Source organism: Rhagoletis pomonella, unplaced genomic scaffold, assembly GCF_013731165.1.
Source record: "Rhagoletis pomonella isolate Grant_MI unplaced genomic scaffold, Rhpom_1.0 Rhpom_scaffold_00013, whole genome shotgun sequence".
In the NCBI taxonomy this organism is placed as follows: Eukaryota; Metazoa; Arthropoda; class Insecta; order Diptera; family Tephritidae; genus Rhagoletis; species Rhagoletis pomonella.
In genome coordinates this window covers 21,923,393-21,945,361 of record NW_023458567.1, presented here as the reverse complement: position 1 = coordinate 21,945,361, position 21,969 = coordinate 21,923,393, and the positions used below count along the sequence as shown (strand labels likewise).

At 38.5% G+C, this 21,969-nt stretch overlaps 1 protein-coding gene across 1 annotated transcript in view; it reads right to left on the bottom strand.

Annotated features, from left to right (window-relative positions):
• The window catches only part of LOC118748980 (centrosomal protein of 164 kDa), a gene marked incomplete in the record, with an annotated part of 117,755 nt that overhangs the window by 64,012 nt on the left and 31,774 nt on the right, over positions 1–21,969 (bottom strand). The window contains 1 exon segment of the mRNA XM_036483753.1: positions 10,876–14,306. Coding sequence (XP_036339646.1) covers positions 10,876–14,306 — 3,431 coding nt within the window.

Below are 21,969 nucleotides of genomic sequence, written 5' to 3'. Positions count from 1 at the left end.
GGGGTGATTGGGGTCTGTGTGGAGGGTGCACATAAAATGAAATTTTCAGAAGTGATTGGGGTCTGTGTGGAGGGTGCACATAAGAAATGTAATGTGTGTATCATTGCACGTTTTGCAATTAATTCTGTTTGGCTTTACGTGTTTTTTTTGGATTTTTATTATTATTTTGCCGCAAGATTGGCAGTCCTGCCTTTTACTAATAAATAAACAGAAACAGCTGGCGAATGTTTACAATTATTAAAAAACATTGATAAAGTCATCTCAGCGGAAATTCCAGATGAAGCAATCGACCCACAATTGTTCGGCGTTGTAACAAAAAATATGATTGAATTAGCACACGTTTGAGGAAAGGGTGCGATAGTAGACTCCAGTTATAAGATTATAAATTAAATTTCCAAAAGAAAGTGTGTACTTTACATATTTTCTAATTACCTTCGAAAAGATATTAATTAACACCCACACTCAAAAAAGTAAACAATGCTTCATATATCGAATATTTTTTTTAAATCTTACTTCATAAAGCTCTTTAAATATATTGTATAAATGAGGTCATACGAGTTTTGGGAGAGGGTTACAACACAAAAATACATTTATGGCGCAGCGAAGCACGCCGGGTAATTGCTAGTAAATAATAAAATTGAAAAAACAAAGTTTCCAACTTCAGTCATTTTTTAAAAAATACAAATTTCAATTGTTGTCAATAAATTATGAATTTATCACAGTAAATCGTCAAAATACGAATTACACCGAAGTCAAGGACTAAGGAGGGTATGGCTAATGTGACCAACCGTACTTCTTTCGGAAGTACAGTACTTCTTTTTTCGCTCTTGTACTTCGTACTTCGTACTTCGAAGTACAGTCAAATGTACTTATTTGCGATATTTTGTACTTCAGGAGGGAGATTCTGTAACCAGTCAGCGACAATTTCCGGATCGCTAGGATATTAATGGTTTTTGCGCCAAAAAGAACGATAGCGATTCGAAAATTGTCGCTAACTGGTAACAGGATCTCCTCCCCGGTCCGTCACATGGCCTGGGCGATAAATTCGTTCAAACCATTAAAGTCGCCGGGGACCGATGGCATCACACCTGCGAAGCTTTGCAGCTCTGAAGGTGTGGTGCAATTGGTTTGATCCTATTTATGCGAACTGCATGAGGACCGGGTACATCCCCAAGGTTTGGAAGATAGTCAGTTTTGCGTTCATCCCGAAGGCCGGAAAAGGCTCTCATGTTTCCCCCGTTTTTGCTAAAAACGCTAGAGAGACTGATAGACCTGTTCATAAGAAATGCGATTACTGGTGACTGTCTTTCAAGAGCTCAACATGCTTATTGCAAGAAAAGGTCGGTGAATACCGCCCTGCACACATTGCTAAAGTGCTCAGAGGAAGCCTTCACGCATGAAGATTATGCAGTAGGGGCCTTCGATATCGAAGGAGCCTTTAACAATGTCACTTCGGAGGCAATAGTCAAGTATATTCATAATATAGGGGTTGAAACCAACCTAATAAGCTTACTTCGTGACAGAACAGTCGCGGCGGGGTGGGGGAGCGTCTGCAATCAGTGCAGAGCCAATAGAACTACTCCACATGGTGGTGTTCCCACTCCCCTGCTCTGTATTGCGGTTGTAAACGACCTTTTAGAGGAATTGGAAAAAGTGGGCTGTCGGGTAATCGCCTATGTAGATGATGTGGAGCTTTTGGTTAAGGGACGATTTCTATACACCCTTTTTGATTTGGCTCAAGGTTACCTGAACCAGGTAACTAGGAGGGCGATCAACGGCGGCTGTCGTAGAAGCCTAACATTGAGAAAAGGGTAGGAAAGGCATCGGTTGCCTTGTACCGCTGTAGGGGTGCTATCGGTAAAAGGTGGGGTCTCTCGCCCAAATTAGTTCATTAGCTCTAGGAAGCCAGATTTATGCCTATATTGTTTCAAGGAGCCCTTGTCTGGTGAAACTCAATAGAGAAGGCTACACTTGTAAAACAGGAATTGACGGAGCATTAGGAACCACACCTACACTGGAGCTTAACATACATATGTTGAACACGGTACCTACGCATATCGCAGACAGAATTGTCGCAGCACGAACCACTATCAGGCTAAGGGAAGCCGAGTCCTTTTGTGACATAAAAAAGGAAAAGAAGACGTTTCGCTGCTGCAGCAAATGTTTTTATAGGGCACTTTAAAACACGTTATCTCTCAATGGCTAGTGATGGGGATTCTGATAGGACATTGTGCGATTGGTAATCATGCAATGAGACTAGGAATTTCGACTGATCCTTTTGTATCAGCTGTCAAGAGGAAGATGAAGTGGAATCATCTCCACACTTTCTTTTAGACTGTCCAACTTTCGTGAGGCTAAGATGGAAGCATTTTGGCGGGCACTTCTGAACAAACACTGAGCTCTCAGCGATCGAAATTAGCCGCATTCAATATTTCGTAATCGGGTCGCGACGTTAACTTAGCCCAACGTAACCTGTACTTCTTCGAGCTATGAAATAGTTGGTCACATTAGGTATGGCAAAACACCAAACGAGTCACGCGCTGAAGCAGCAAAGGCAGGCATGATGATCTGTGTAGAATCGAGCCACCTTTTTCGTTGATAGCATATACGAAACCAGATAGCGGCAAGATCAACAGGAAACGTCCGCACTATAGTAATTCAAATGATGGCATCAATTCTTCAACAGGGGGAAATTTCGCTGATAAGCCAACAAAGAAGTCTGAAAAATTGTTAAGCAATAGAAAGCCACTTACTGCGGGTACACTCGGCAAGTATACCATGAATGAAAAACCACATACTAGTTGTAGCTCCATAGATGTACAGACACTCACAAATAAAGAAGCTTTTGATGATGGTACATCTTCGAAAATAATGCGTACCAAAATTTAATCGGGTAGTAAGTTTGGACAAGTGCCATTATTATTTGATCGCGTACGAATATTGCAAAATAATATCGATGCTTTGAAATAGACTGGTACTCCACCTTTCAAAGTTCTACGTCCCGTTTTGGAGCGTGTTACGCCAGCAGAATTGCTTAATATTGAATAACACAATCCCCATTTAATGGAAGACATCGATCGTCTCTTTCAGATTCATGTACCAAGAAATTACTGTCTCAAAAAGCGATTGGAAATGCAGTCTTGGCGTGAAATGTTTTTGCGCTGGAAGGAGGAAAAGGAGAACAAATTGAACAGTCTTAATGTCAGTCACAGGAAATAATTGCTGCGAGAAAAACACATTTGGCATTTGTAGATTCAATAGTGAAACCGCCAATAAACGTACTACGCAGACAGCAGTTCGGAACAAAGGCAAAACTGGTTGCCACGGCAGTAGCGCGGGTAGCAGCGATTTCCAGCGTTACTTCGAATGCTGCCAAAATGGGAGTTACACGTCTACGTGTCGCGTTAATGCGGTTTCTCAAGGGCCTATGCGGGCAAAGAAGGCGCGGCCCAAGGTTAAGGTTTAGAGAATAATGCGTGGTCGTCACCAGCGATAAAAATGTATTAATTATATTGTTCGCGAGTTTTTTTTTTGTATTTATAGAAAAGGGGACGTTTCGTTTTTAGAGGGGGAAAAGTTAATAAACGATGCGTTGTATTTTCTTATGTTAAAATAAATGTTTCAAAAACTATCCATCAACTATACTTAAACACTTTTTTGAAGAAACGAGTAAATATTTGAAATATTTTTTGAAGAAGCAAAGTAAGCTTTTATTTGAAATATTCGTTTTAAAAAAGGTATTTAAGCAGTAGAAAGTTTTGTAGAAATTCAGCTCTACCCGGAACTGCAGCGGACGACGGTAAAGTGCTCGACGGTTTTCCAGGACACGTCCTTGAAATGTCCCGGTTTTCCCTAAAACTTTCTGGATTTAATGCAAAAAATGTAGCAAAAAATGTTAATTTTTACTGAATTTAATTATTAAAATTTAGTACTACTTTATAAATGTACAATATAACCTCTTCAAATGATTAGAGCTTTTTGTTTGAGTTGATAATCGTGCAGATCTCTAGTTAAAAAGATCCAATGTATTTTTTAGGGTTATGATTTTATATGCCTTGTTTTAAAACCACAGAAAGGCTGCCCATTTTTGGAAATATATAAAAAAAACTCACGAGGCATAGCTGTATTTTACTTTTTTATTAACGCCAAAGTTATAGGTATGTGGACCGGCCTCTATTCTTTGTTTACTTTACTTACTGTTTAATATCTGCATATACATACATACATATGTACACATGTTCTTGAACAACAATCCACAAATACATTTTTTCACCAAGGATTGTATTTCATTCAGGTATACAGCATAACTGGTACAAGTAGCAAACTACTTTGGGGGTGTTAAAAAGTGCTTTCCTCTTTATTTATTTTTCTCTTTAAAGACAAAATACATGCATATGTACATACATACGTACATACATATGTAAAAATACATGTTATGTATGTACATATTTATGTATACAGCTTTAAAAAAGATTTTACTAAATAATCTATGCTTATTTTTATAAATAAATTTAATTTTTTTTAGCGTTTTCTGGTTGCACCACACTCGCTGCGAGTCCGCACGGCACGCGGCATGAAGGCAAAAGCACCGTGTTTTTTTTTTGCTTTTAAATAATGTGTTATTGAATAAGGATTGATATTCAATGTAACCGATTAAAAAATCTGATCGAGAAGTAATAAATATTTCCATTTGTTAAAAAAAATTAAAAAAAATTAAAATTGTATACAAAATAATGGTTATTAGAAAAATAGAAACAATCAGGCTAAACCGTGTCTAATTAACTATAGGATTGCCAACATTTTGTAAGATATTTATAGTACTTTAAAAAAAAAAAAACTGAAAAAATATAGTACACTTCCAATATATATAGTATTTTATTTAAAAGAACAAAGTAAGTAGAAATCTTTTTTCTTTCACAATTCCTTGTTAACCACGAAAGTGTTATATGCTTTATCACAATCAATATTTAAATTAATGTAAATCAAAATAATCAAAATAATTTTTCGTTCGTGCGCTAATCGCTTTGTTTCTCTCGTCTCGCCATTTCACATTCATAACAGAAAAGACTCTTCCAGTGAATGCCGAATTAGCAAGAATTGAGAGTAGAAATGAAATAATTTTAAGTAAATTTGATAATTCATTATCAGTATTTTTAAAAATGTTTCCATTTTTGATCTGTTTTTCTATTCATAAACTCACCAAGACCTTTTATTTTGAAGAATATTTCTTTTAATATTGTTATTTCGGTATAAAAATCATCCATTTTAAAACACATATTATCTTACAAATTACTGAAATATATATATTTCTATAATAGAAGAAATGTAGTAGTTTCCCGTACTATATTTTTTTCAACAGTATATACAGTCAGTCAATAAAGTTTAGGTACAGCGAATTTTTTACAATAAGGGCAACTATTTTTTAAATATTTTATTTTTCGCAAATTTTTTATAAAAATATGGTTAATTCTACAACAAAAACCCCAAAAAGAAAAGTTCCAAACCTTGTGCAAAATTAAAGAAAATTATCAAACATTATTTTATATGGAGAAAATGAGCGACACCTTCAACAAAAAAAATTCCTAAAAATCAATGGTAAGTCCTAGCCACCACAAACTTGCACTTTGTTATACTAAAATTGAATGGGCTAAAAAACTGCATACCCAACTTCTTTCTAGAGAGCGTAAATAAAAAGTGCAATATTTGAATGAAATTTTGCGGAATTTTCTTTAATTTTGCACAAGGTTCGGAACCCTGAATTTTGGGTTTTTTGCTGTAGAATTGACCATATTTTTATAAAAAATTATCGAAAAATAAAATATTTAAAAAAATAGTTGCCCGTATTGTAAAAAATTCGCTGTACCTAAACTTTATTGACTGACTGTAGTATGCAGACCGAAAAAATAGCACAATACTATATATTATAGCAGGGTTGGCAACCCTAATTAACTATTATCGTGGAAAAAATCAGCAAGATACATGCTATGAATCAGTGTATAATAAATAAATACTGAATTCATCAAAAAAAGTTAATAACAATAACTCTTGTAAAACTTCGAATTTAGCAAAATCGCTCAAATTATATTTTTTTTATGGCTGTAAACCGAATAAAGTGATTTGTGCGAAAAAATCTTGACCGTCCAATTTTGGGTGGCCCACTTGAGTGATTTTCACTCACTTGAGTATCGATCGAAATTGTTACGAAAATGCTTTATTTCTTAATTATATGTAGAAGGGTTGCCACATGTTTCAAAAAGCAAGTTCGACTTAAATAAAGGCAGACAAAATTAAATGTTTATCCTGATATGGATGTCCGACGAAAGAGGTTGTGGTTTGAAAATATTTTGCAGAGGGTTGCCACTTTGTTACAAACTTAGATTCAATATAAACAATAGGTCAAATAAATTACTTCAATATGAATATATGTAAATCAAAAATGCTTTGAAGAAGCTTTATTTTCAGGGTCGCCACCTGATTTTATAATTAAATTCAATTTTAATTAAGAGAAATAGATAATTTAAATATGTATCACAATACAAGTGTTAGAAACAAAGGTTTAACGAGGTTTTGGTTTAAAAATAATTTGCCAGGATTTCCATATGTTTGAAAAGTCGAATTAAATTAAATTATTATGAAATATTTAGTTTGAGAATTTATAACATTAAAGAAGGTTTCCACCTGTGGAAAAAGTTAAACTCAAATTATTTAATAAATCAAATGAATTATTAAAGCATGGGTATAAATTGGCATGGGTTAGAGATATTTTCTTCTGAGTATACACAATTTAAATATGTATCGGAATATTTGTGACAGTCGAAAAAGGTTTTACAAGGTTTTGGTTTTAAAATACTTTGAATAGGGTTGCCATATGTTTTAAAATTAGAATTTAATTAAAGTAAGCATAAGCTAAATGAAATATTAAAATATGACGTGAAACGAAGGTGGCAAGATATCCTTGGTTTGAATGTTTAGAATAATTAAGAGGGTTGCCACCTGTTTAAAAAATATGGGTATCAAACGAAATGGTTTTAAAAAGGCTTTATTTCTGAACTGTATTTAGGAGCGTTCTCACTAAGGCATCTAGTACCGGGATTCGGGATCCCGAATCCCGGGAGTCCCGCGCCCTTTTTGAAGTCCCGAAATCCCGGGATCAAGCCCTCGGGATACCGGGATCCCTAGATATAATTTAATTTACTACCAAATTAAAATAAAACGACATTCAGACACTGTAATGGCATAAAAGGATTATAAAATGCAACCCTACAAATAATCAAATAATATATTACAATTCTAATACTACTATTATTCTGTGTTATAATATACATATATAACATACATATGAGGCATTCTTTTTCATACCGGACACCAAATTTGGTGTCACAATTTCGATTGGCTTCATATTTTTCCTTTTTTCTTCGAATATACATACATATGATCTGTCAAATTTTGGATTTTTTCGTGATTCTGACTAAATAATCACGTACTTCTTCAAATTGTTATATCTCGGGTTCTGTTCATCGTAGAGACTTCATTGTTGACTCTCACAAAATAAACCACCTCGTCATAAAAAAAATATATTTTAAAAATAGTTCTTAAAAAACTCCCAATTTTTGGAACATGTTTTTTATAGAGAATTAAACAAGGATTAGGATGGTGTAATTTTATATCCCAAATTTTCTGGTCTTTACTAAGCAAATCAATTTAAAAAGGTACAACTGTTAAAATGACTTCGTCTGCAATATGAATGAATTACAATTTTTTAGTTTTTAGTTTATTCAGTTTGTAATTAGCTTTTTAAACTGATATCAAATAAAGATATTTATATTTCTTTTCCTAAAAACACAAATTTATTTTTATTTCTTGTATTCGCACTAAAGAAAGACTGCAAAACTAGTTTGTTAGCATATTTTAATTAATGGTAATTATATCCCGAAATATTCCGGGATCCCGGAATTACCAATTTAAGATCCCGAAATCCCGGGATTCACAAAATGGTCCGGGATTGGATGCCTTATAGCGTTTTCTTTTCTCGAAAAAAGGCTGCACTTATTCTGCCTTGTGTTAGCGCTGTCACATTTTCATGTTCTTTTCTCAGCCCTTTCACAAGGCGTCGTGTTCTTTTCTCAGCAGGTTGCGCTCTGATCCGGCGAAAGTGCTGCCTTTTCTGCCCCCAAATAAACGTGAGGGTGAGAGTTGCATGGTTGATTTTTAATTTAATCTTGTAAAAATGCAATTATTTTCCCTATCAGAAATAAGTGTTTTGCTTTAAAATTGTTAAAGACTTACAGGCCAAGTGAATAATTCCGCTTTATTAAGTTCTATAAATAAATTGTGATGGAGTAGTATATTTTCTGTTTCATTCTCATATAAAAAACGCAACATTTTCCCAGGTTTCAGGGCAACGCAAAGCAAGAGTTCCCATATAAAAGGGCAGAACTTTTTTTGAGAAAAGAAAACGCTAATAGTTGTCACGCATTTAAAAAAGCAAAATTAACTTAATTCATCAGGCACATGAAATTTGTAGGTATCACAATATCAGCCACACGAGAGTTTTTTATTTTTTAACTATATTTAGGAGGTTTGCCAGCTGTTTCAGAAGTCTTAGCTAAATTATGCACAAATTCGAAGACGTGGATAATGAGAAGACGAGAACGAACACGAAGAAGAATAGTAATACGGGGACCTAGGCTAATATAAAAAGTAATAATAATTTCTGCAGTATGAAAGGAAATAAAAATTAATCCAAGTAGTAATACATGTCATGGCATATGTATTATATGCCTATTTATAAACAGATGGTACATATGATTGAAGTTAATGTGGATCTGCTTCTCTATTGCTAATTCTTAATATTTTCAATTAATATTTGGTGTATTCACAACGGTGTCGTAAGTGTCGTATTGTTGTATGTCGTAAACTTTAAATGCCTAAAAAATATATTAAGGGGGTTCGCAAAGTACCATCAAAGTCATATTTTGAATTTTCGCAGTGTTAAAAAATAGTTGGTTGTAGTTTCAAGTTCTTTAAACATTTATTTATGCTTTTAAAGTTGACGACATACAACAATACGGCACTTATGACACCATTGGGAGTCCCCCAATTGATTTATTAAGTTTAATTCAATACAGTCAAAACGAATATTTCATGTACCGTTTTTAACTTGAATGTGACCCTGATAATATCGCGTATTCTACGTTTAAGTTTAGCGGCTGTGTCGGTGAGTGTCCAGGTCAAGACGAATAAAAATCAAAAATAATTATTAAAATCTGACTTTTATTTTTTTCGATCAAAAATAATTATTTTATGATTTTTCTTCTTTTTTCGCTATTGATTTTTATTTTTTCACTTAAGAGTAATGATTATTCAAAAAACTCAGAAGCTATACTAGGGTAATTTCCGACATATTCTTTTCAGAGGTAGCGACACTCTAATAAAAGTAATAAGTCCCAAAATTTGCAGGTCAAAATTTCTGCTGATTGCGACTAATTATTCTAAGTGAAAAAAAAAACAAGTAAGAAAGTCTAAGTTCGGGCGGAGCCGAACATTAAATACCCGGCGCAAGTATTAAATATATGTTTTTTCGACTTTCCGAAAGCTACCGCTACATGGTAAGCCGGGGTGTATTAATTTTGAGTAAATTAGCGTCTTTAAATTTCGAAATATTGAAGTTTCAAGCATTTCTGAAATACACCGTTATATGAAAAGCGGCCGTAATTTTAGTCCGATTTCAATAATTTTGAAAGTTTTGCTTCTATGTGGTAAGCACAATAACCATACCGAGTTTGGTACAAATTGGTGTAACGGTTACTGAGATACATATATGTGATCATAAGTGGGCGGTGCCACGTCCACTTTCCAAAATTTTATCACAAACGTATTTCTTGGTAAAAAATTGTTGCAAGCATCAATTTTGAATAAATTAGCTTTAATATTTAGCGATTTATCGAAGATTTTGTATTTCTCTAAATTACCCTTATATGTGATATGGGCGTGGTTATTGTACGATTTTAAAACTTTTCGGCCAATTGGTATGATGTACCAAGGCCAACAACTGTGCCAAGTTTGGAAGAAATTGGTGCAGCGGTTACCAAGATATACACATGTAACCATAAGTGGGCGTGGCTGCGCATATTTTCCAAAAATTTATAATATTCTTATTTTTCGTCTGAAAATTATTGTAAATATCAAGTTTGGGTGAATTATCTTCAGTAGTTACTAAAATATCGCAGTTTTCGTATTTCTGGAAATTACCGTTATATGGGAAGTGGGCGTGGTTACAGTCCGATTTCGCCCATTTTCAATACAAACCTATCTCGGATTAATGGAAACCTACATACCAAATTTCGTTGAGATATCTAAATTTTTGCTCGAGTTATCGTGTACACGGACGGACGGACAGACGGATAGACGGACGGACAGACAGACATGGCTTAATCCACTTCTCTATTCAGTCTGAGCATTTAGGTATACATTTGTCTATATCTATCTCGATTCGTTTTGGCTGTTACAAACAACCGTTATGTGAACAAAATTAATATACCCTTGTGCACAAGTGCGCTCGGGTATAAAAATCAATAATAATTATTATCTCTGAGCGAAAAAATAAAGATCATAAACTAATCATTATTTGTGACCGAAAAAATAAAAATCAAAAAATAATTATTTCCGTTGAGCGAAAAAAATTCTGATTTAAGTTATTTTACTTATAATAATTACCATCCCTGGATTACTCTGACGAATTTCACTGCGACACTATAGTTACAGCTGTTCACTTACCGCTGATACTAGTATTTTTTTTAAAGTAAAGAAAATATTTTCCTTGTAGGAAATATATTATTCTAATATATAAATATTATGTATGGTTACTTGCATTACCTCCGTGTTGCTGACTTTTTCCTAGTATGTCAAGAATTTCCCGTATCTCTGCATTGAGAATTTCAAGATTTTGTATGCACTCAGTTGATTCCTGATGGTAGGTCTCCTTGCGCTTTTGTAAATTAGTCGTGTCCCCGCCACTAGCGAAATCAGTACTGCTAAAGCCTGAGCTTGAATGCGATGAGAGATCACTCAGCGTCGCATCGTCTTTCTGCTCCATGCCGAGTAAATCCATAGTTGGTTTTTCCTTCTCGTAAATCCGCAAAAGACTCTGTTCCAAGTGCCGCAAGCGTATAACTTTCTCGCCCAATAAGGCGCGTGTGCGGTGCAAGTTGACTTCCATTTCAGTCAATTCCTTCTCCTCTTGTATGAGCTGATCCAGTGAATGACGCGTGGTAGAGGCCTTGTGACGCTGTTTGATCTCACGTTGGCGTGCGCGGAAATTAGTGCGTTGTGTGCGTAAAGATTCTTTGGCACGTCGCACACTATCACGCTCCAAGTGAATGCGATGTTTAAAGAACTCAAGCTCCGAACTGTTTCCTGCACCAGCGCGATCGTTTGATATATCTGAAAATGGATAACGCAAATGGTATGTGGTGTCGAGTGTGTTTTCAGGGAACTGATCTTCCAAATCTTCCAGTTTCTGTAGCTGGTGCCGCAAATTCTCTACAGGCGTGCATGGTCGATCGTTCTTGTAATTGTCTGAGTTGAGGCGTGACGTGGATGCGGACTTCATGCGAGAGAATACCTTCTTACGTTGTCCATTACCACGCGCATTGTTGTTGTTCTCTTGATTACACTGGAAGGCAGCCTCTGAGTCAGAGTTGCCATTGTCGCTTAAAACTGGCGCGGGAATGTAGCGTCCCTTGCAATAGTTATTGGATATAGTTGTGTCTGACTGACTGATCGAGGTGGTCGTGTCGTCTTGCACCTGCAAGTGTTTAATATACTTCGATGCGATACCTGGCTTGCGGATACCCGTCATTTGAGTGCGCTCATTTGAGCGTTCCCGTGCGGCCTGACCATGCTCCTTGCTGTTTGACACAGGCGTGAGATGTGTTTTCGGTGGCACCGGCGGCTTCGCGCCCTTACCAGCTAGCAGTAAGTGGGGAACTGTGCCAACACTAGCACCACCTGGCTCCTGACAAGAGGTCGACAGTGAAAGCGAACGATTCTCGCTGTTTCCAATCGACGGTTTGTTCGATATGGATCTCTCAGTCTCCGAGCCCGTTGTAGTGGTGTTCGTGTGTAGGCTTTGTTGATGCAGTGCCTGTGCCTCACGGCGCCGATTTCGTCGCTCTAACGATAACTTGACATCCGTTTTTAAGCGGACATACTTCTCCTTCAAACAGCGGTACTTATCTTCCAGTAAACGCTTCTCACAACGCATCTTCTCGTACAGTCTATCTTCGCCTGTTTCACGCATGCGCTGCCGTTCCAGTTCTAGTTCATGTGCTAGTTTATCACGCATTTCCGATTGTTTACGTACATGCTCCTTTTTAATTATTTCTTCTTCACTTTTCAGGTCTCGTTCTAGGTCTTGCAATATTTCGGTGTGATTCTTTTGTAACGTAGCCATATGAGCTTTGTGCTCGTCAACCACAGCTTTCCGTTTCATATTCAACTCTTCCTCCAAATGCACGCGATATTCACTCAATCTCGTCTGAAATGTGTGCTCCGATTCTTGGCGATGTGCTGCCAATCGCGAATCATACTCTTGACGAATGCTCTTCAGTTTTTCTTCGTGATCAGCCTTGATTGCATCTATTTGACTCTGAAGTTGCTCTTCCAAAAGCTCACGTTCCTCCTTCACTGTTTCCCTCTCCGCCATTTGTCTCAAAATTTCGTTTTCCTTGTCGTTTTCCCCTTCAGTCTTATTAGTATCTTTTTTCAGGAATCCAACAAGCTTCGAAGCCACTTTAAACGTACGCAAAGCTGTCTTTTCTGGCATAGTTTTAACCTCAACGTGTTCGCTTTCTCTACTAGTCTTTGGTGCACTCTCTTCCGCCTCAAATGGATTGCTCGCCGGTACTATCGAATTCACCGAATCTTGTTCGGATTTATTTATTATAAAGCTCCTCACTGAACTGCCCTTCGACTCGGAATCTGTATCTTCGTACAAGGGCTTAATAGTTGTAGAATTATCCTTTAGTTTTTCCAGGTAGCTCACTACAGATGCCGGCTGTGGCAGACTACCAGATTCAGTGCATTGTGGACGCACCAACTCCGATAGTTTTGTACGATCGCATTCTGGCAGATCTATTGAAAGGCTTTGGGCTTTAAGCATTTGTATAGTTTGTGCCTTTGGTACCGATATGACTTGTATGTCCTTGATGTGTTTTTCATCGTTCATCAAGAATGGATTGCGACTACGAAGTATTCCACCTTCCCCGCCCAGTGCGCCATATCCTGCACAAGCATCAACTTCATCATCATCATCTTCATCCCAAGGATCTTCTTCCGCTTCGTCGTCGTCTGAGTAAACTGACGCTTCTGGGCTTTGTGTAAGCTTTCGCGAACTGCTCGGCTCCTCTTCTGGGGAACCGCGTGTTTTAGTCTCTTCTAAATTGAAACGCACACTTTTTTTATCCTCCGCGCCGCCATTTTCTGGATCCTCCTTCTCAAATCTTCGACGCATATCTGTTAAGCTTGAGTCACGCAATATGCCCTTCACACCCGGTGGCGTACCGGCCACACCTTCAACAATGATGTTGTTACTCGAGTTGCTGTTTATAAGCATGGCTGCAGTGGCCTGATTCAAGCCCGCTTCCATTTGCTTTCGTGACTTTAGGAACATGGCACCAGTACCTGATAGAACAAAAGCACGCTTATCTACGCCACCAGACGCTGCTCCTAAAGCTGTTTCGGTTTTGTTTGCCGCCGCTAGCTTCGAGGAAAAGCTCTCGCCGCCAAACTTCATAGCCAACGAGATTTGTGGATTTGTTTTAGATACCTCAAAACGTGAACCTTTTACTGGCTGAAAAGTCAGTCCAAAATTTTTGCTTCTCGATTCCAGAAATCGACTCACACCCCCACTAAATCCGCTGGTACTTGTGCTATTAGACACCGAACCTGAATTACTCGACAATCCTATACCAAAAATGCTGGGAGTAGCGGCACCAATACCACCAAACGGGCCAACAGCGGCCGGCCTTGCAGTACAGTTTGCATTTACGTTGCTCACAGGTGAAGACATTTCATTTGTGTTGTTGGTGTTGTCGCATTCATCATTGCCTTGTAAGCTACGTATACCAGAGTCCAGTTGCGACGCATCGTCGGAATTATCTATGACAGGTGTGGCTACTATTGTTGCATGCTTTTGACGCGCCTGTTCAACCAATTCACGATAGACCGCGTCAAGCGGATGGTCCCATTGTGACTGTTTCGTTTTGGTATTGTAATAATAGTGACCACATTTCTCCTCGGAATAGCTGAAAAATAAAATGAGGGAATTGTAATAAATCATAAATGTTAGGACACTCATGTGACAGTGTGCAAATTTTAATAACACCTAGTGTGATGAGAAAAACTAAACAGCTAGGGGATTCACAAGACGTGTTAAGCGTCGTTAAGCTTAACATTTCTTTATGTGTAATAATGGTTAAAATGGTTTTAGGGGGGGCTAATTATAATTTTTTATCAGTTCAAAAACATTTCTGTGTAGTTATAAATCCTCTAATACAAAAAAAAATGTTAAGGTTAAGATTTTACAACGGTTAACACGTCTTGTGAATCGAAATGTGTGATTCAAAATGTTCTAAAGGAACTGTAGTTTCGGAAACACAAATATGCTTTACTCTTTTCTAAAAACTCACGAACAGTGTTATTTGATGGTCTTAAAAATAAGCTAACATAATTTTAGATAGACTCAGAAAAAATGTATATGTAATGAAAAATAAAGTTAAAAAAGTTAAAAGCGAAGTTTTACGCCTTCTAAATTTAGCTCGCTCCCAAACGGGAGTTTGGTTGCTGCCCAGAGGATACGTGGATATAAATATCCGCACGTTGTGAGCTGCGATTTGAACCGTACGCATAAGAATCGCTTCTGGCCACTCCCAGGTGAATAGCAGTCAAAAATTTTTCACTTCGGCGCACCGAACCATCCTCCGTTAGTATTTTAATGCCTAAATAAAATTGCTCCGAATTCTGCCTATAAATGGTCTACACAGCCAGCATCAGTATAAGCTGAAAAATGAGTCAAGTTGTGTATGGACATTTCCAAACCGGGAAAAAGAGCCCACTAAAGCAAAAAACTTCAGCCTAATAAGTATCGATTAGCAAAGTGTTAGAAGAACCTCTGTTCAGATTACACTCGTTGGCTTCCAAAAGTGAACTTAGTGCGAATCCGAACAAAACGGAACTGATGCTTTTTACCAAGAAATGGAATTCAGACGACTTTTATATATTCCTCTGAGACGTAGTACCTCTTTTCTTTGCGAGGATGTGCCAGTTGTACACTCCGAGTTCACACAAGTCCTTCTGCACTTGGTTCTTCCATTGTGTTCGCCGGCGCCCTTTCTTTCGTTGTCCACCCATGAGTGCGGAGTCGAAGGATCCTTTCAATGCAGCCTCGTCATGCATGGGTACAACATGCTCAAGCCAGCACAATGTCGATGAAGAGCTCGTACAATTCATAATTCCATATTTTTCAGTGCTTCTCTCGAAATAGTTCTCTCGAAAGCACCCACAGTTTCTGTGCCATATAAAAAGATGGGCATGATGTCAAATGTTATAGAGCGTAATTTTTGTTCATCGATTCTTTTCAATTACCTACCGAGCCTAAAGTAGCAACTGTGGGCAGGAGTTATTCTTCGCTTGATCTCCAGGCTGACACTGTTGGTGGTGTTTATGCTGGATCCTAGGTAGACAAGATCCTTCACTTCTTCAAAATTATAACCGCCTCAATTACGTGCGTCCCAAAACGCGAGGACTTTTTGTGTGTTGCCAGGAGGTACTCTGTCTCGTTCTCGTTCACCGCCAAATTTCGTTCGCTTGTTTTTCTAAACTGGATAATGCCGCGATGATGCCTTGTTTATTAGGTCGACGCTGTTATATTATCAACATACGCCAGCTACACCGTACTTTTTCTCTATATGGTGACAGCTCTTATTATGCTTTCCGTCATCAGATTAAAAAAGCCATTCGAGAGGAAATCGCCTTTCATCTCAACGTCAGTCTACATAGCTGTATTAGTTTTGCCGGGATAAAAAATTTATATATGGCGTCGTACAGCTTCTCTTTGCATAATTTACAGGCTTTTTTAGTCATTGCTCCAAACAACTCTTTTATTGTGAACTGCACCCAGCATCAAGTCAACAGCTGTTTTTCTTCAGCTTCTGTTTCGAACTCAGCTGTCATATTTGCTCTCTCAATTTTCTTTCTTTTGTTAATTTCTTGCAAGTTTTGGCGTACGAAAACGACGGCCAGTAAAAATCAGAAAAATTATTACTGATAGTGCTTACGAAAACGGAACTCATATCTCACTCATCTAAGTAGGTTCCCGGCCTTAAGAACCAGTGATAGAAAGTCCTCTTTTCATCCCTTTTTTATTTGGAAGTACATTCAGTAAAATCACACATTTAGAACAGAGCCGAAACGCATAAAAAAACTTCAGCGAAGAAAGACGCCTAAACCTAGTCGACGGCTAAGAAAGACGCGTAAACTATTTTCGCGGTCAACTATGTTTGCGAGTGTAATAGTATGTACATTCCCCAAAGAGTTTTTGGGGAATAATCCTGAAATGACAGTTCTTGGCTAGGTATAAATCTATGTTTACGCAACTTTCTTCGCCGTCAACTAGGTTTACATGTACTTTTCGCCGAAGTTTATTTTACGTGCCTTTTTCCGCCAATGCATCCTTTTTCGTAGTCAAAACAGTGGCGCGCCTTTATTCGTGTCTAGCAGACAACAGCATGTTTACTCACTTCCATCTAAACAGTATGAACACATTGCTGTGAACTGTATAAGGTTAGTGAGAAACACCGTACAAACAGTGAGATTCATAGTTAGTTTTGAAATCAATGTTTAGCTGCAGTGTACTCATTTGATTTCAAATATGGCATTGATATACTCTTTCCAAATCAAGTCAAGCGAGTGAAAGTGAAGCGAGTGTTATGAAAAGCAAGTCGAGTCGTCAGAAAGAGTTTTTTCTTCTAAAATAATAATAAAGTTAACAATAATTTTCTTTACAAATTGTGTTTCTTTGAAACTTTCATTACAGCAGTTATGGCATGCCATACAAAAAAAAATTCAAAACCAATAACTTACTTACTAAAAAATTGTTTATTATACCTTAAAATTATTGTAACCAATAGAGGTAAATATGTTGTACAAAAAACAAATAAACAGAAGTTCACAAAAGTTGATATAAAACTATTCGTCGATTTAAATTGTTTACTTTTTACTGTTTATTTTACGAGGAGGAAGCATCGAAAGCCTAACCCCGTCCGTGTGAGACTTTAATCCAAACTAAACTTCCTACCGTCATGTACCGTTCCCCTCCCGGTACCACCGTCAAGGATTTCGTCGGGATTATAACACTGTGTGACTGATAGGGTTATAGATCTATTCTCTTCCTCTTCTTCTTATTTGGCGCTGTAACCGCCAAAGCGATTTTGACCAACTGACGCCAATTGGAAATGCCAAGTGAAGCCAGAATACTTTCAGAGCTGGGGCGTCGGTGTCCGGTCGAACGACATGGTCAAGCCAGTTGAGCCGCTGTAATTTAATTCGCCATTTACCAGCAAGGGCATGATGAGTGATTTATAGTGTGGTTTTCGTACGTCGAGAGAGGACTTTACTCTTGAATTGCCTACTCAGTCCAAAGCAGTACTTGTTGGCAAGAGCGATTCTGCGTTGGATTTCCATGCTGACATTATAATCGGTGTTAATGCAGGTTCCCAAGTAAACGAAATTCTCTACTTTCTCGAAATTGTAACTGTCAACAGTGACGTGGGTGCCAAGGCGCGAATGTGCTGACTGTTTGTTTGATGACGGAGATACTTCGTCTTGTCCTCGTTTACCACCAGACCCATTCGCTTTTCTTCCCTATCCAACGATGATGTCGATGTCATCGGCATAAGCCAGCAACTGCACGCTCTTGTAGTAAATTGTTCCTGAGCTGTTCAGTTCTGCAGATCTTATTATCTTCTCCAACATCAGATTAAAGAAGTCACATGAAAGAGAGTCGCCCTGTCTGTAACCCCGTCTGGTGGCGAACGGCAACAGAGCAGAGCTGGTGGTATTGCTCAACTTCATTTTTCACAGCCGTATGAGTTTTGAGGGGATACCAAATTCAGACATAGCGGCATATAGGAAACTCCTTTTAGTGCTGTCGAAGGCGTCTTTAAAGTCAACAAATAGGTGGTGAGTGCCGATCCTTTTCTCGCGGGTCTTTTCCAAGATTTGGCGTACTGTGAACACCTGGTCTATGGTAGACAATACATTCGATAAGACTTTGCAACCTATGCTTAGAAGGCTGATCCCACGGTAGTTGGCACGCATGGCGGGTTCGCCTTTCTTGTGGATTAGGCAGAGCGCACTAGAATTCCAGTCGTCGGGCATGCACCTTATTACCTCCTTGCCATCGTAATTAAATAGCTCAGCTGACAGGCCGTCAGCTCAAGGAGCTTAGGCACTTTTCGTCATAGTCAGGCGCTGGGATAACGACTCCATCGTCATCGAGTGGGACCTCGGGTTCGTCTTCTCCACTTCTTGCAGTGCTTCTGCTATTCAAAAGGGTCCCTCCATAATCTGAGTACGTTCTGGACATCGGTCTTGAAACCTTCCGTAAGTCGCTGAACTCTCTGCTAAAAATTTCGGGTGTTTTTTCTGTCGGCCAGCATTTCAAGCATTTTCTCACACTCCTCATCGTACCAGTAATGAGCGGGAAATGTGGTTCCACTGCTCGCGCAAGTCGGTTTGTTGAAGAGTGCTCTCTCACAGCACGTGTGAGGGTCGAGCGCCGAATCCATTGGCCGTCTGTTTTGATTGCAGCTTTTCGACGTTGAACTTTCCCTGCATTGTTGGGGGCCCTTTTTTTACTTCCCCGAGGTTGGGTCGTATATTAGATGCATCAATATAGTAGTACGAGTTGATGTTTGGCCCTCGGAGTGTACGTACATATGTACATCTAAAACATGGAAGCATGCCTTCCGTCTATCACAACATGCTCGATTTGGTTTCCCGTTTTTCGATGTGGAGACATCTATGTAGCTTGATGGATCTTTTTATGCTAGAACCCAGTAATACATACTGCCAAGTTTCGGGCCCCGGCGAAGTGGATCAACCTCAGCCCGCCGTTTCTATGTGGAGGCTGATTTTTTGGACACTGGCACCAAAGATCTCTTCGTTGCCCACCTTGGCATTTAAATCGCCAAGCACGATTTTTATACATGTCGGGGGCAGCGCTAATATGTACGCTCTACGCTAAGAGAGCCTTGGATGCCTCGTCCTTCTCTTTCATCGGGGCATTGGCACATATGAATGAGATGTTGAAGAATCTGGCTTCGATGCGGATTGTGGCTAGACTTTCGTCCACTGGAGTAAACGCCGGTCTCTCTCCCACCACAAATCCAACACCGAAACACTCCTTTACGTGGCAACTGTAGTAGACGTCGCAAGGCTCCACGCTTACCTTCCCCGCCTCGTCCATCGCATTTCGTGGATAGCGGTGATGTTAGCCTTTATATTCCCTAGGACATCAACCAGCCGGGCAGAGGCACCATCCCGATTAAGGGTTCGGATATTCCAAGTGCATACCTAAAATCATAGTCCTTCCTATGTTTGCCGTGATCGTCATCAAAAGAAGGGGTTATCATCCGAGGCATGTTTTTTTCATTGGGCAGGGTTTTAACGTGGCGGGACTAAAACCCAGCGCGCGCGGGGTGTTACGCCCTCCCACTTTACCTCGCTCCCAAACTAGCGTTCGGTCGCTACCCAGAGGATTCATGGATATAAATTTCCGGACGTAGTTAGCTGCGATTTGAACCGTAAGCACACGAACCACTTCTGGCCACTCCCAGGTGAATGACAGTCAAAAGCTTTGCAGTGCTGGGAAATGTACAAAACATAGTGGCCAAAAACGAATATCTCAACTAAACCCTGATGAATTTTTTAAATTCATAGCTCTACATACCTGTATAATATACCAAATAGCCGGACAAAACTTTAAATGATATACATATGTATGTATGTATACATATGAGGGCGTATTGAACATTTTGAGTACGCAGATTTTTTAGGCTGGTATATTTATTTATGCTAAATATATTACTTGATTTTGTTTTGTCACACTTAAGAAGTAAACGTCTTGGCTGTTCACCCAACCGGTCTATAGTTTTATCAATAATCTCAGATTGGTTCTGTGATTCAAAACTTTCGTTGTACGCTTAGAAAATACACAAACCTAAAGACAAAGTAATAAACAATTGAACTATAAATTTATTGTGGAACGATTTTCGGTCCGTTCGAACGAAAAATGACACTGAAGATGGCACAACGCCGAAACCGGTTTGTCTCCAAACCAAATTTGACAAGGGATAACGGAAAATCGTCCCACATTACATCACACTCCTACCCTGTCGGAAACACCAACAACGAAAATAAAAGTATAAATTTATTTATAGTTTCCGTTCAATCAATTTTTGCTCATTGTCGACTGCAGCCAGATTTTTACCCTTTTAAAATGGAAGTGCTTTGAAGTTAGAGATAATAACTTGATACAGAACCGGATGATCCACATATGCACTTTTTAAATCAATTTACTAATTATTTTGTTAGAGTTGGGAGTATAATTTGTTATACAATATATATATAGGAAAAACCTTGAAATTTAGGGGGGCCCGAAATTATCAAGCAAGCATTTCGAGGTACTATTTTTGAAATTTGGAAGTTAGGGGGGCCCGGCCCCCCAGTGATGAAAGTGATGGAAAAGACACAACCCAGCCCTCAGTCGATTATGGCGAACTCTATGTCCCACCGCCTGAATATGACGAGGTATGAATAGCAATTACACGGCTAAAAACAACAAACCTGCTGGAACTGAGGGATTGCCAGCCGAGCTATTCAAGTACGATGGCGAGTTGATAGCGTACATACATAAACTCTTATGCAGAATATGGCCAGTGAGCGCATGCCCGACGGCTGGAATTTAAGTGTGCTTTGCCCAATCCACAAGAAAGGCGACGCCGCCATATGTGCCAACTACGCTGGATCAGCCTTCTAAGCATAGGTTGCAAGGTTTTATTGAGCGTATTGTGTGACAGAAACCCACCGTCAATGAACTTATTGGGCCTTATCAGTGTGGCTTTAGACCACGAGGTTATCTTTAAAAAATGTTCATCTCGGGTAATTCATGTGACCTTGGCCCCCTTCTGTTTCTTTTATTCATCAACGATCTTCCAAATATTTTTAAGTATATTAGTATAGAAATATATATTATTATTATATTTTAGCTGTTCTGATTGTCGCAAAAAACGTGCCTAGTGACGAATTCGCCCCTTGGTATGGTGGTTGCTTAAAGCTATTTATATTCGAAATTGCATGAAAATTGGAAAACAGGATCCTATAAACTTATGCAGGCAAAAAGCTACCTACGTACAAAATTTTAATCAAATCGGACCATAGATACGATTTTTCGAACAGATCGGTCCCTGGTCCACTTCGCGGAAAAAACGATCCTATGTGCTAATCTAGGCACAAGGCTACCTACATACCAAATTTAATGCAAATCGGACCATAAATGCGATTTTTTCGAATAGGTCGGTCCCTGGCCACTTCCCGGAAAAAAAGGATCATATATGCTAATCTAGGAAAAAGCTACTTACGTACTAAATTTAAAGCAAATCGGACCATAAATACGATTTTTTCGGACCATAAATACGATTTTTTCGAATAGCCGGTCCCTGGTCCACTTCTCGGAAAAAAGGATCCTATATGTTAATCCAGGCAAAAAGCTACCTACATACCGAATTTTAAGCAAATCGGGCCATGAATACGGTTTTTTCGAATAGATCGGTCCCTGGTCCACTTCTCGGAAAAAAGGATCATATATGCTAACCTAGGTAAAAAGCTACCAACGTACCAAATTTTAAG